General features: G+C 37.6%; 3 protein-coding genes across 3 annotated transcripts; 2 read left to right on the top strand and 1 right to left on the bottom strand.

The window, feature by feature from the left end:
• Window positions 1-576: 576 nt before the first annotated feature.
• On the top strand, window positions 577-6,215 carry BDF20DRAFT_915717 (SNF2 family N-terminal domain-containing protein; the record flags this gene model as incomplete). The annotated part of the gene is made up of 15 exons (XM_053084357.1): window positions 577-1,892; window positions 1,961-2,216; window positions 2,280-2,337; window positions 2,400-2,473; window positions 2,542-3,012; window positions 3,098-4,078; window positions 4,140-4,203; window positions 4,264-4,328; window positions 4,407-4,636; window positions 4,718-4,799; window positions 4,868-5,082; window positions 5,182-5,191; window positions 5,255-5,348; window positions 5,412-5,932; window positions 6,003-6,215. 15 exons carry the CDS (start codon window positions 577-579, stop codon window positions 6,213-6,215), a joined length of 4,650 nt encoding a protein of 1,549 aa, XP_052933743.1.
• Window positions 6,216-6,283: 68 nt separating this feature from the next.
• Window positions 6,284-6,970, bottom strand: BDF20DRAFT_915716 (ricin B lectin domain-containing protein; the record flags this gene model as incomplete). The annotated part of the gene is made up of 4 exons (XM_053084356.1): window positions 6,284-6,613; window positions 6,680-6,751; window positions 6,821-6,840; window positions 6,907-6,970. The coding sequence occupies 4 exons, from the start codon at window positions 6,968-6,970 to the stop codon at window positions 6,284-6,286; spliced, it is 486 nt and encodes a 161-aa protein (XP_052933742.1).
• Window positions 6,971-12,209: 5,239 nt separating this feature from the next.
• Window positions 12,210-15,182, top strand: BDF20DRAFT_915714 (uncharacterized protein; the record flags this gene model as incomplete). The annotated part of the gene is made up of 6 exons (XM_053084355.1): window positions 12,210-12,494; window positions 12,574-12,650; window positions 12,748-12,899; window positions 12,961-13,140; window positions 13,251-13,342; window positions 14,244-15,182. 6 exons carry the CDS (start codon window positions 12,210-12,212, stop codon window positions 15,180-15,182), a joined length of 1,725 nt encoding a protein of 574 aa, XP_052933741.1.

The raw sequence follows: 15,182 nt of genomic DNA, 5'->3' as shown, positions 1-15,182 counted from the left end.
GTAAGTTGGTAGACCTAAAGTGTTAGCTGACTGTAGTCTATTCTCATGAATAGCGTCTTTTGCGCGCTCATAACAGAGAAGCTATATGTGTATACATCGGTTAAAATAGTTTTATGTATACGCGTATTAGCTTGAATAAGCACGCAAAGAAACCGCTTGAATGGGAAAACGACTTTTTTGCAAGCATTATTTAGTCTCTATATTCTTTCTTACTTTACACTTGATTCTCTCAAACTATCACACTTTATATGCACACATATATAAACTTATGAAAATTATCATGATGACTTTTTATAATAATCTTTGAGAAATGAAACACATGAATACAACCTTTTAACGTCTGATTAGTTTATATATGTGTGCTATATAAGCTAGTTATCTTTATCACTTTACCTACGATATAGTATACCAATGTATAAAATTTGATCCACCATACTAGACTGTAACAAAATTTCATGATTTGTTGAATGGCTTTTTGGTTATCTGATTACCTAATAAAAAAGAAGTATTTTACTTGCCAGATTTGTCCCTTTTCAAATTTTTGCTTTCTCTTCCTTAACTGCGCAATATAACTCAATGGCAGTAATAAATGGTGCTTTAGGCAAACTGGAAAATCTTTTCAATTTTCTTACGCCTTTAGTTGAGGATGAAGAGGATAACAATGAAAATCGAAAGCGTAGAAAACTGTCCTATGACCTTGTAGGTCAGCAAAATTATGTCGAAGAAAACGGTTCAAATCAAAAGCCGATCGCACGATGCAAAAGCACGGTCCAGTTTCCGATCACATTTTACAATGTTGACAAACAACTATTGAAAGAATCAGCTCTATTATTAGATAAATACAACGAAAAACAAGCACTGACTGTAGAATGGTGCTATACTAAGTTGATCGATTCTACATTTGCATCGATGAAGATCATCTCGTTAGAAAGCGCTGAGATTGTTGTTGAGCATGAATGTGTCGTTAGAGCGGAACAGTTTAAAGAAGACTTAACTGAGGCTTGCGAAACTGAAACGGATCTGTTTGTTGCATTGGTATATGCATCCTCTACTGGTTTAGTAACGGTTTCCAATATTAAAATTCGCTCATCCGCAAATACGTTTGACCGAAACCAGGAGCCTATGAATTTACATCTTGATCTGGCATACAGTATGGATCCAGCACACAAAAAAAAGGCGTCTAAACTTATCTGCGCATTGTCAAAAAAACTGAAGATCAAAACACTACCAGCATCAACGCATGCCAAGAAACAATTAGGGGGCATAGAGAATATACCTAGTAGAAGCTTGAATAGAAGTACAAAGGTCGAAAATAAATTCATGGGCGCAAAAACGAGGAAAGAAGCAGGTAGTGCTGGTATTACCGATATAAATGTCAAAGTTGAGAATTACAAAGGTAGTGAGGCGTCTTTAGCATCCTCGACATCTATGAATACGAAGGCCATACCCGTATATATTCAGGCATTAAATTTAATTGAAACTGTAACAACAAAAACGCCACAGTCAGAGCAAAGCACAATCCCCATTGACAATTCTGTTGAACAGTTTTATGCTTTCCTACAGCCTGAAGTATCAAAAATGCATTTACGTCAATATACTTCACCAGAAGTTATTGCTACATTAACGCCCTTCCAAACACAAAATACTCAATGGATGATTAGTAGAGAGGCACACTATGTGAACGGGGATGGAGTTGTGAAAGCCAATCCCTTCGTATATAGAGAATTACCATTATTGTATGCCGGAGAGCACCAAACTTCAACGACAGGAAATTACACCAATCTTATGACTGATGCTACCAGTACTGATCGGAAAGCTATTTCTGATTTGATCGATCGATCCTACAGAGGCGGAATTCTAGCCGATGAGATGGGTTTAGGAAAGACTATTAGGTAAAAGAAACCTTATTGAAGTTCGTAATGTAATCCTTGAGTAATAACTCAAAATGTCGGCTTTATAGTGTGCTGAGCCTAGTAGCAAAACACAAGTACAATCCCTCAGATTTATATCATCCTAAAGAGGATGACTTTCCTAATCTGACAGTTGTAAGAAGCACTCTCATCATAGCGCCCGGATCTATCGTCAACCAATGGAAGTCTGAAATAGAGAAGCATGCTCCTAGCCTAAAAGTACTTGTGTACGAGGGACGTCGAAAGGATCCAACTATTCAACCATATGATTTTGCAGAATATGACATTGTTTTAACTCATTATGAGGTATCCACTTTACATGCTTTATTTAAGATGTTCAATAGCAAAAGTTACTGATATTATCCGTAGGCATTCACATCAGAAATTCATTATACCAAACCTCCTCCTAAACGGCCTAGGAGATCAGGTAAGATTTATTTTTGTGTCTATTAATGGAGGCATCGTTACTAATCGTTTTGTCGGTAAAAGGCGTCGAATATAAACGAGAATTCATGATTAGCCCTTTGGTTGCTACTTTATGGTTTCGTTGTATATTAGATGAAGTAAGAACAATCATTCGCTATTATGTGTGACCCGTGTTATCTATTGAGGCTAATATGATATCTCTTAGGCGCAAATGATTGAAGCCCCTTTGACGAGAGTTTCATCCGTCGCTAAGCTAATTCCTCGGTGGTATTCATGGGCTGTTACCGGTACTCCTATGAAACGAGACTTCAATGATCTCTACGGTCTCTATGATTTTTTATCTTTAGAAGAAACCTTAAATCGAGAAAAAGATTTTAGATTACTATGTACAGATCCCCGTTACAGAACGATTTTCTATAATTTTGCGAAAACAACTATTAGAAGAAATGCCAAGTATATGCTTGAGAACCAAATACATATTCCTGAACAGCATCGTCATGTTGTTCGTATACCCTTCACACAAATTGAGCAGCATTATTATGATGATCTATGGAGGGCCTGCCGAACTGCATTACGTCTGGAATGGCTGGATAGTATCAATTGGACATTACCACCAAATGCTTCTCAGCAAACAATAAATGACTTTGATGCTATTCAAACAAGAATGAGAACCTGGGTAAGAAAACTGTTTAGAATCCCCCCTTTTTTCTTTTCCTTATCTTAGGTTATTATTTAACGCATTGCTTATTACTTGTATGAAGTTACTAGCCTTACGTCAAAATTGTGTTCATCCATCCATAATTACGAATACTTCTATGAAGCTAAGCGTTTCCGCAAATGTTAATAACAAGAAGTTTCAGTCTTTAGATGAAGTGTTAATGGATATGGGAAAATCTGCTAAAACAGCGTTAGATGACAATCAATACTCATACTACAAAATGCAACTGAAATATGGTGGCATGTTTGAATTGCTGAAACAATTTGATAGAGCAGCTAAAGTCTATCTCAAATACATTCCAAGTGTACAAGAAATTGTGAAAGACAATATTAAAGAATTAGCCGATCATTGTAAATTGAAAAATCAAGAGAAGGGAAGAGAATATGCTGAAGGAACATCTTCCTTGGTGACTCTTAGAGACGCCGATAATGAGGAGAAAGAAATTAAAGATGATAGAGTATCTGTTTTGTTATCCCAGCGACTGTCAAAATGGCGCATGCTGTTACATCAGTATTATTTCTTCCTCGCGGGCGTGTATCATGCCATAGAAAATCAGGAGCAGGAAGATTACTATTATTCAGAAGCCAGTGCGATACGTCGTCAGTTGTTAGAGCCTAATGCTTTAAATGTCAAAACATATACGGAAGAAATGTTGAAAGCAGCCGCACGAATTGAAGCGAATGATGAGTTAAAATGCGGAAGTAGATCTATTTCCTTCGACTTCTTACAAAAAATAAGCTATGATGATGACGAAGATAGCGATGATGATGAGCCTTTTGATATTGTCAAAGATCAACTCAAAAATGATGAACCTAATAACTTCAGAGAAGGTTCACAGCGAAAAGCTGATCTCAATTTGTTATGGAATGTCAAATATATCGGGGGTCAATTAGATGACCAGCTAGAGAAAATATTATTTTTGCGGAGTAAAATTATACCTATCCTTTCGAAACCACTAGTCGATAATGATGCAAATGATGAGGTTACCGGCAATGAATATGAGGAATCACTCGAGCAGCAGGAGGTACGAAAAATAGTTACAAGTTCGATGTTGAAATCAATATTAAACTTTGTTTGCCACTTAGTTGTGTGAAATCTACTTATCAGCATATCAAAATCTTCTAAAAGACAGAAGATTCATCGTTAAAGGTAAATGTTAGAATCTGATATAAAGTAGAGGAATATGATTCACTTACCGATATATTATAGGCATAGTAGCCCCTTTGTCAGACTTAAGTGATTCAGATTGGGACAATGGAGAGTTTGTAAGCGAGGTAACCATTGTTTGGGAAATTTCATGACTTTATGGTTCTTTTAAAATACTGATGGCTGCTATGTTTACGATTAAATAGCGTGGACGACGGATTGAAGCCAATGAAAAGAGCTTTCGGAAACAGATTATGTTCCCAGGAACTTTCCATATCGAATGCTTAAAAGATATCGAAGTGTCCTTGAGGGGTTTGAGGAGAAAAATTGCTGAATATCCAGACATGCATGAAATTGAAGATTTGCTAAAAAAAGAGCACGATCATATTCGATCTCATATACCTCTGCAAACAAAGTTAATTGATCTTTTGGATACGTAAGTCGACTCTGTTTTGGTCGTTTCGAACTCCATCATGTCCTTAACTTACCGTCAATTTTCATTATTCTGTATATATAGTGATTTTAGAAGGATTTCACAATTATTTAATGGGCGCATTGCGTATTATAAATACTTACAAGCAATTTCAGATACTCTAGTTGTAAGTCGCGAAAATGATTTACTATGACACTTCAAATACTGAACCTATCTTCTGATCATATATTGCAGGAATGGAATGATCCAAATCCAGCGCGACAACTGAGCAAAATTGAAATTCAAAGCGAAAAAGTGTTGGAAATGATCAGTCAAAGCAGGTCAAGAGCAATGTATTTTAAAACGCTCATCGAAGAACAGAAGAAACTGGATACGGAAGTTGAGAATAAAAAGCCAAAAGATTGTCTTATCTGTCAAGAGCCCTTCGAGAAAGGCATAATTACTTATTGGTATGTTATTCCAAGAATTAGTCTATCAATTGTTATAAATCTGACTTTTTTGTTCATAAATATGTATATATATATATATATATATTCGGAAATTTTCAGTGGACATACAGTAAGTGTTTCTCTTCCAAATCTATTATAAACGATAAAGGTACTGACAATTTACTGATTATAGTCTTGTGTCGAATGCGGTATTCGTTGGTTCAAGTCGAGTAAGAGATGCCATACCTGTAATGCTACTGTAAAGATGAACGAATGGTACAACATATGTAAGTAATAGAACGTATAGTGTCTTTTACAATTCGTTTTATTTAAACTATACATTTGTTCAGCCTATAAAAAGATTGAAATGCATAACAAGGAGGATATCAATCCCGTTCGTAGCAGTTGTACATCTTCATCCTCTTTAGCATGCATCAATAACGTAAATACGGATAATCAGGTTGAATTGCATTCGCTTATTCAAAAAATTGGTAGGCAAAAAATTGTTGAAGGACAAGGTGCCAAACTAGACAGCATTCTTCGACACATTAAATACATCAAAGTAACAACACAAGGCAAATGTGTTGTCTTTTCACAGTGGACCAAAGTGCTAGAGATGCTTTCCCTGGGCCTGAAGAGAAATGGCATTAAATATGTACAATTAAACTCTGGCTCTTCAACTAATAAGAACACAGTTACGAAGTTTCAGAATGATCCTGACATTAGTGTCATTCTTTTACATGCAAGAAGTCAATCCAGTGGCTTGACTTTGGTTGCTGCACAAACAGTCTTTATTGTGGAGCCTGTTTTAAATGAGTCAATGGAGAAGCAGGCTATTAATCGTATCCATCGTATTGGTCAGAAGAAAGAGGTATATAACTTTTTTAGTGCGATTGAATCGTATCCCTGCCTATACTAAATTCTATCATACTTTTCACCAGACAAATGTATTCTGGTACATTGTTCAGGATACTATTGAAGAACGTATTCAAAAAATTCATGATCTTAGAAGAGATCACAGCAAGGATCATTATATGAACAATAACGAACATCACCAGCTATCAAAGCTCTCAGATGGTGGAGGTGAGTTCGTGGCGGATGATGATCTTCGTCGCTGCTTCACGTGTGATGAATCGTATGCCTTGCGATTGTGATATGCATATTCTAACTGCTTATATATGCATGCGTAACTGTTTTATTATTATTTATTTAACTGTTTTTCTTATTCGAATTCTGCCTCAAATAAAATTTCTCGTTCTGCTCGTACTTCACCAGCAGGTACTAAATCCCATAATTGATTGGCATTGTCATATCCAAGTTTTTTGTAGTGTAGAATCACTCTTGTACCATCGGATGTCATATTATCCTTCACATCAAGCACCATATGCTGGTTGGCCAGGGTATAAATATACCCGTTATCGTATCCCCACCTCTGATTATCTGCCTCTGCTATTGCTTTACGATCATATTGACAAATGAGAGCCCCACTGACAAGTGGTCCACCTCGCACATCTAAAACCTTTCCCGAACATTTGTTGACTATGAACCCATCCTTTTATTTCAAAATTTTTAAATTTAGATATTGTGTTAACGTTCAAATGATATTCTTTTTTTTTACCTGGTAATACCACAATTGATTGTCTCTATCATCGTTGTGTTTGGGTGTCCAAATGAGAATCTTACCGTCATTCTATTGTTGTGTTTGTTCATGGTTGGGTTCAATAATTCAACCGAACTTTACAAATCTGCACATCGTTACCTTTTTGGACGCGCCGTCAACTGATCAAAGAGAGAAAGTGAGTTGGCTGATTCACCGTATACGCGGTTGAAGTAACCAAAGTTTACCGTCAATGACCTTTCCCGAATTCCGAGACGTTATATAAAAGTAACCGGAAGGAAATTCGTCCATTTGTGAATTATGTGGAGTATGTCTGACTACCTGTATGCAAAAGACAAAAAAAAGTCTGTGTCCAAAAGTTGATAACTTGATAAATTGCTTACGTACTAGATACTTGGGAAAGGCATCATTTCGTTTTAAGCGGGTAAATAAGTAAATGATATTATCGTTGAATGTCAGATTTTTATTTGAGCCTCTAAAGTGACAACTTATGTTATCAACCCTATTACTAGCAAAAATCCATTAGAACCATTTGAGAACTTCTTCCTATCCACATCAGTTGAGAGTATTACGAAGCTTACTTTATGCATTTCTTCAACAGTTTTGCCTTTTTTTTCTGGCAAATATAATAAAAATCCCACTCATCGCAGCCCGACAACCTCCGTAAACAAAGAAAAATACCATATGAGACCTGTACAATCGTAAGTGGGGATAATTTGCCAATTATCACGTTCATCGCCCAGTTTGACGCTTAAGAAATAAGCAATTACGTTTAAAATAGATTTTATTGACAAAATATTTTTAAACCCAATGGGCACACAGATAAACTACATATCAAAATTGCCCTGGGCAGAACAAAAAATGGAATAAGAATTAAAAAACCCTTAAAGGTGCAAGGGGAAAAAAGGCAGTGGTTCTAGAAGCAGACTAGGAGATAATGGGACCCTCAAGTATTGGTGGTTGTGGGCGCATAGAGCCAATCTAGGAAAAGCTGGGCTATGTCAACATTAGGAGACATTTCTTACATTTGAATTTACGTAATAGGTTCTTTGACACGCAATGTATATGGCACCTGTTTCTTCTTTGAATGAAGAAGGCTCTCTTGGTCGAAGCTAGAGAGGAAGAGTTGAGACTGAGATGGTCCTTTGGCTGCAGGATGATTCCTGCCACCAAACTCTCTTCGACAATGCGACTTATTACGAAGCCTGTGGCTCTATCAACCAAGTATTCTTGCCGAAATTTGTAATACTTTTCTCCGGGAGCGTAACATTAAATCAGTCTCGCCTTTTAAGATATCAGATCGCGGTATGGCACATTCGATCGAAGTGTTATCTAGATTGCCTGCGCAGGAGATTTTTCTGATTTGTACTATATCTCTGTGCCTATTGCATTCATAATTATTTGTCAATAAAAATCCTGTTTCATCGTATCATGTTTGCACATCGTTGTATAGCAGTAAGGTCTAAAGACCGTTCAAAGTAATTATTTGGAATTTTATTTTTATCTGGCAAGCCAATGATACAAAATGTAAGGTCCGCAAGCAAGAATTAACATTTCACGACAACCCGTTAGTGAAGACAAGTAAAACAGTCTGCAGAATGTCTGGAAACAGTTACAGATTTCCAAAGTAGCCGGATCAAAAAAACACATAAATGAAAGGAAAGACTCTGCTGAGTAAAAATATCATCTGTGATTGCATGCTTACTTATAAGCTTAAAGTTTTGTTGACTATCTGAAAGCAAAAGATTTTCAACCCTATTATAGATTCATTCATACGATTAAACATTTGTATTTTTTATTTGAAGACTCAAGTGGACACGGCAAGAACTACATCTCAGATTTTGCCCGTGCCAGATCAGGTTGAGAATGGAACAAGACATAATGTTGGTCAGGAAGCGGTGGTAGGCGAAAAGCATACTATCTAAGTGTGGGGAGGGGGAGGGGCTAAACTAATCATTATAATTGGTAGGCTAAGTCTTTTGGGCGTGGTTCGCGATCTTGCTTAATTAACCCTGGGCGGGCACCACAATTATTCATAACTTATTTAAACACCAACACCGACCGAGAACCACCTTAATAGCGGCATTAAAAAACCCTAAGAAGCAGTGAGAAATGGATCAAGCTCCACCGGGGGTTAGGTCCCCAGATTCGACCCAGTACCGACGCCCCGCTTAATCAACTACTTAATAAATTTGATTACCCGGTCCTTGCATTTTTTCAATCAACTTGATTGCGTTTGGTCCTCGGTTTGGTCCTCCAAAAAAAAGCATAAAAATGGTACTTTTTCTGCAGTTTAAAAGTTTCTACAGTTTCATAACATATGTAAGTGTATATTTTTTAAATTATATTGAAATCTATATATTCGTTTATATGTGAGAACGATAGTTCATTTTTCTTGCCTTAAGGCAGGTAAAAGCTATTTGAGACATACTTTTTGAGATTGTAAAACACAAAATTTGAGATAAAATTTTTACATTTCATAAATACTTTGAGATATCTTTAAAGTTTTATGGTTTCAGGTAACGATTTTATTTTTAGATATTATTTTCCCTTTTCCTTGCTTTTTTTTAAACTATTTCTGTTATTTTTCGGATAAACTTTATGCATATGATACAAGCTGCAATTGAATTTAAACCACCCACGACCATTTTAAACTCTCTTAAAGCATTACAAGAAACAATGATTACTATGTAATGTTTGTAGTAATGGAAAGGAAAAAAGGCCCCTCTCCGGTATTTAGGCTTCTATTTACCTTATACGATTCACCAACGAAATTATGTTCAAGATACATTATTAGAATCTGTTCAAAAGCAAGTGGCACTTTATTCACCGAGACAATTATCATTACGCGGTCGGGTAACGATAATGAATACACTTATATTGTCCAAAGTTTGGTATTGTCTTCGTATATTCCATCCTACCAAAACCTTTATCACAGCCTTACAGAAACTTAGCTATCAGTTTGTATGGCGGAAAAAATTCCCATTAGTTTCCTATGCTCGACTTCTTATGCCCAGACACTTAGGAGGAGTCGGTCTGTTAAATGTTGCGATGCAACATTTAATCCTGCAAATGAAATGGTTAATAATGTTATTCTCTCCACAGCCTTCCCTAGTTCAAGTACTCCTTCGCCATCATTTCCGGTTGATGGGCATCACATTTACTAGTCCCATACTTCCTTTCTTTTGCGCTATTCATCGAACTCCTCATCTTTGTCATCCAACCTCGGTTATACCGATTATGTTCACAGCGTTTGATCATTTGAATGTTACCCTCCCATTGGAGGATATTCCACTCAAGAGCTTGTTACTCTTCCCATTACATTCTTTGTTTACACGCTTACCAGAGTCGCACTGGCTAGAACGCCATCCCAAGATGCTTGCCAACGCCTTTTTCCGCTACGACCAGTCCACTAACCGCCTCATAATGAAACGGCCAGGTGAATATAATGTGAAACCGCGGTTGCTTTCACATCTTTTGGGCCAATTACTCACCGATGCTACAGTTCAACTTCACCCGTATATCTACAGGGTGCCAGCAGGCTCTTCTATCACTACCGACGACCCAGATAAGTCATTGGAAATTGCACTACTACGACGATTGGCCAACAGTAACCTTTGGCGTCATTATTCGGCTTCAACGTTTAGACTTCATCATCACATCCAAATGCAACAAGCATCAGGTATAGGGGTGATCCCCAAACGGATGTTCACCCTGTTCTGGTCCCTTCCTTTGTTTCTTCCGGCTCGCGACCTAGGCTATCGCACCATTTTGAAAAAATTACCATGCTTATCAGTCTTACAAGCTGCAGGGGTAGTTTCATCTGCTACCTGCAGACTTTGTAATCATGATATTGATACGTTCGAACATTTTACAACCAGTTGTCCACCACGCTGGCAGATATGGCAAGAAGGCCTCGCGGTATATTTCCCATCCTTCGACTTTGATCCTCAAAGCATCTCCGCCGCCCTAAGATTACACTCGCCACCATCACTACCTTCGTCCGAGCAATCTCGATTTTTCACTGTCTGCTTCAGTATCCATTGGGCTATCTGGACGTCATTCTTTCGAATGATATTCCATGATATTCCTTTTCATCCCCCATCCGTCTCTAGTAAAGCATATAACATAATTTCTTTGAGCCTGTCTTCCTCGCAGCTCATGCGGGAAGCGGCTGCTTTCGACTAATTTACTTGCCATAGAAATCTTCTTTTCCTCTCCATGTCCCACCCCTCAGCGATGTGTGACTAATTTATTATTTTAAAATAAAATAATCTACAAAAAAAAAAAAAAAAAAAAAAAAAAAAAAAAAAATAGTAATGGAAAACTTCCTCTTCTAGGTTCTTAGAATAGTTTCGAAACTAATTTTTGCGTATAAATATTCTGGCGGTCTTAATTTTCTTTTGAATCCCTCAATTGCTCGATCAACGATAACAAACTACTTACATAATTGTAACGAACTGAAGCATTACTTAGGTAACAGCAATAATACTGTAGCACATACAGCCAGACAGCATACAGTCCATCATAGCTTAATTATTTTTGCATTTTAATGACTTTTACATAACCATCACAAAATTATTGTAAGAATATTTAATAACATTTATTATCAAGCCCACGATGTTGATGTAATATAATAGCTGCTTACTCCTATAGATGTAAGAAGAATTGCTGCTTCGTTTTCGCTCAAAAGGTGGGCTTCATGGGATTTTTATCTGTGGATCGGGTTCAAAAGATGGAGGACCAACGTCAATCAATTTGATTGAAAAAAAGCAAGGACCAAACAGACAAGTTGATTAATTTTGGGCCTTCGGTCCTCGATTCGAGCTGCTATCGTTCTTACATATGAAAGCACCTATGAATCTCAATATCGTTCATTTATAAGGTTTTTATATACGCTATAATAATGTTATGGCGGCCCAAAGTAAGGCCCAAACGCGATCAAGTTGATTAAAAAAATGCAATGATCGGGCAATCAAATTTATAAGTAGCTGATTGAGCGAGTGGCGTGTTTGGTGAGATAACATCTACAATACGCGAGTACGTACAACCAGGTAGAGAGTACATTCTACCACGTCTATCTATATTGTATCTAATATAGGTTATGTACAACATATAACAAGATACAAGCCTTAAGTATAATAACCACCCGCCCAAACACCCGAACCTGAAATTAGTGACTAATTTCTATACGCGTCCTATTTCATCTGAAGACCAATAAAGACACTAAGTTCATAGTCATCGACTCATAACAGTTATCAGTTTTAATTGACTAAATATCTCAGCGAGACGTCGACGCCTGCGTTTAAATAAAAATTAACTCCCGATTCAACAATCTACAAATTTCTTCAGAATAAGGAAAGATATCAAGTTCCTAACTATCGATTCATAACAGTAATCCCCATAAACACATAACGGTAATCCATCCATACAAACAAGCAAATATTGCACACATTAATGAATATTAAGGCTGTTTTTGCTGTCTTTCGGCTAATAATACTTTCTTTCTGTTAACAATCCTCACAGCATAATGTCTCCAATTTGCCCCATGTCTGAAGTTAATGATAACATTCGTTTGAAACTATTGATTGAGAAGGTTAATGATGCTTATGAAGAATATACCAGATTGCCTGAGGCAGATATTCAAGCTTCAAATGTAGCTATCATGCATTCTGTTCTGAAGCTGAACCAGGATGATGTCAAAAAAGTGGTCCACAAAAACTTTGGCAGAAAGCAGCCAACTGATTATTCGTTGATGCTGGGCCACTTTTGCCGTGAAAGATCGGTCAATTTGACCAAGATCGTTCCAAGCGAAGTGAAGGAGGCTGTTCAGGACCCCATAATAAGGAATTGGTTGAACAGCTTAAAAAAAATCTTTTACTAAGCGTATTCAGGGCATTCATCCTTCTACTTATATTGCCAAGGAATATAAGAATGATCTCAAGGGATTGCAAAAAGCCATTGATGATATGTATGTTAAGTATAAAACGAACATACTTATTGGCTATTGCACCAAAACAGAGACAATTGCCACATTCCCTTCTGGCACCATGCATAATTAAGGTTAGACACTTCATTTACCATTTAAATGATGAGGACACATCAATAACAGTTTATTTAGTGGGCTCAGCGATTGCCTTATCATTCGTCAAAGAGAAACTGAATGCTGATCTTTCCTTTATATTGTGGAACAAACTTCCGAATGGCGCACCCTATACTGGTAAGTGGAAATCCCCTAAGGTACATATTACGACTATCCTGTTGTTGACATAGAATCGTAGCTGTGTCCGGCAGTCTACCTGTAGTCGAGTTTGTTCCAGCAATGCAACCAGTTTGTCGGTCAGTTCCCCCTCCTGTTCTTCATAATTCCGCTGCTTCCTCAAACTTTGTAGAACCTTATCGAAAAGGTTCGAGAGACAAGCTTAAAAGAGAAGTTCGAGGAAGGATGTTGGGCTTGTACAGTAAGTCATCAAATATTTGCGGGTTTGAACAATGGCAGAAACACCAAAAAAAGTTTCTGATTGGAGAACAAACTGGTGAAGCACAAGCTGATCATGTGCCATATAAACAGTTGTTTACAGAAAAGCACCTACACATAAAATTGTGGGATGGCCGCGCGATGTTCGTACCACCGTGCCGTCTTCCAATTGGAATTTATCAGAAGTAAGATCAATTGAAGCTTCTCTTAAATTCCATAAAATAAACTTTACTCGTAAATGATGTTAAAAAAGAATTGCACAACTATGATTTGAATTTTCATCTCCGACTTTCGAGAGGTAGTGGCAGTGTTTAGCAGTCAAGTAAAGAATGTTTTCCTAAACTCGTATGATAGAAAAAGTATAAAAAAAAAAAAAAATCGCGCTTCAATGGTTTATGGGACGCAACCAAGACTTAAACAAAGGAAAGCTAAAATGTAGCGTCGTCAAAGACTGATTACTGTTGCTTTCCGCTCGAATAATTTGACGCTTTACCTCTATTTTAGACCGACTTTTGCCAAAGGAGCATATTAGCATGATTTATTACACTTCTTCGAAATTCAGACTTCCCTTGTCAGACCAGTTAATGCTATGACAGTATCTGATTCTTGCTCTAACAATTGCTCTTGATAATGCTACAATTCTATGTTACCATATTCAATCGGAACGCAACAATAAACAAAATAATTATAATGGACGCCCATTACTTAAAAGGATCTATCTTATACATATCCAAGAAATCCCTTATTGGCCGTCCATAAATGAACCAGTTTAGAGGATCGAAATTCATGTTGATGGTGATGCGATAATCTAAGTAAAATATATTTCATAAAGATAACCTATTTAGTTTTTATGTTACGTAACTAATCTCACCTAAGAATTATCTATATTCCATATTCTTTCCTTTATCTTTAATCGAACTACTTATTCAAGCTTTTTAAAAAAATCAGGACCAAACTTTACTAACGAGAAAAATTCAGCAGTTATTGGACCTTTTCGATCGCCACCGACAGAACATTTTTTGCCCAAGTTGCAGCACCTACACCACCTTTCATAAGAAAGGTACTGACCCAACTAGCCCTTCTCAGCCTCTGTTTAAATGCAGCTCTTGCTCTCGTCAAGTCAAAGCTAATGCCATGTTCGCAATTTTGCACCCACCCTCATCCTATCAAACAACTAACCCTGAAACAGTTACGCAAGCAGCCAGCACTGCTACGAGTACCTTAGATCCCCAACAACAGATTGCCGAACTAACTACCCTGGTAACCAGTCTCACCCAGCAACTTCAAGCAGCCCAGCAAGAGATAGAAAAGCTCCGCGTTCAGCTTAATGCTCAGCATCCCTCCTCCCAAGACGCCCCAGCGGCCCAGCCCGACATGGCTGCATTACCCTGGCGCGACCCAGCCCGCCTCGAACAACTCAAACGCAGCATGGAACAAAACCGAGAACAGAGACGTCTTCAACGACAAGAAGCTGCTGCACGTATCCTTCAAGCACCCTCAAATAACCAAGGATTCCAATATATTTACCTCCCCACCAAGGCTCGTATCCCTATAGGACAGCTTCGCAACCATTTCCGCAAACTTGGTCTCAACAACAGCCGCCTTCTTGATACCCATTACCCTGATCGTAACATTGTGGCAGTACTTGTTCACAATGATTACGCCAGCGAGTTCAAAGACCAACTACGTAAATTTAAGATCACAATCCAAGAATCATTCAACCCAACCAGTGGAACTATACTTAAAGATCCCAAATATAACGACCTGTCCGACAATGAACGCGATGACATGGCTCGTCAGCTCCATCAGACCCGTATCATGAATGCACTTAAGTATATTCGAATCCTAGTTAAATATGCTGTTGCTCGACACTTTTTAGAAACTAATCAAATAACTAAGGAGTTGTATTCCACTATTGCTTCCAATCGAAATCAACAAACTTCTGAATCCCCATTCTTCGCCGATGATGTAATGTCAGAGGCCGCCCCTACATTTGATGAGGAAGAGTTTGATCTTCAACATTAA

Source organism: Mycotypha africana (genome assembly GCF_025528875.1).
Source record: "Mycotypha africana strain NRRL 2978 chromosome Unknown BDF20scaffold_9, whole genome shotgun sequence".
Taxonomy (NCBI): Eukaryota; Fungi; Mucoromycota; class Mucoromycetes; order Mucorales; family Mycotyphaceae; genus Mycotypha; species Mycotypha africana.
This window is presented reverse-complemented; position numbering and strand designations above follow the sequence as displayed.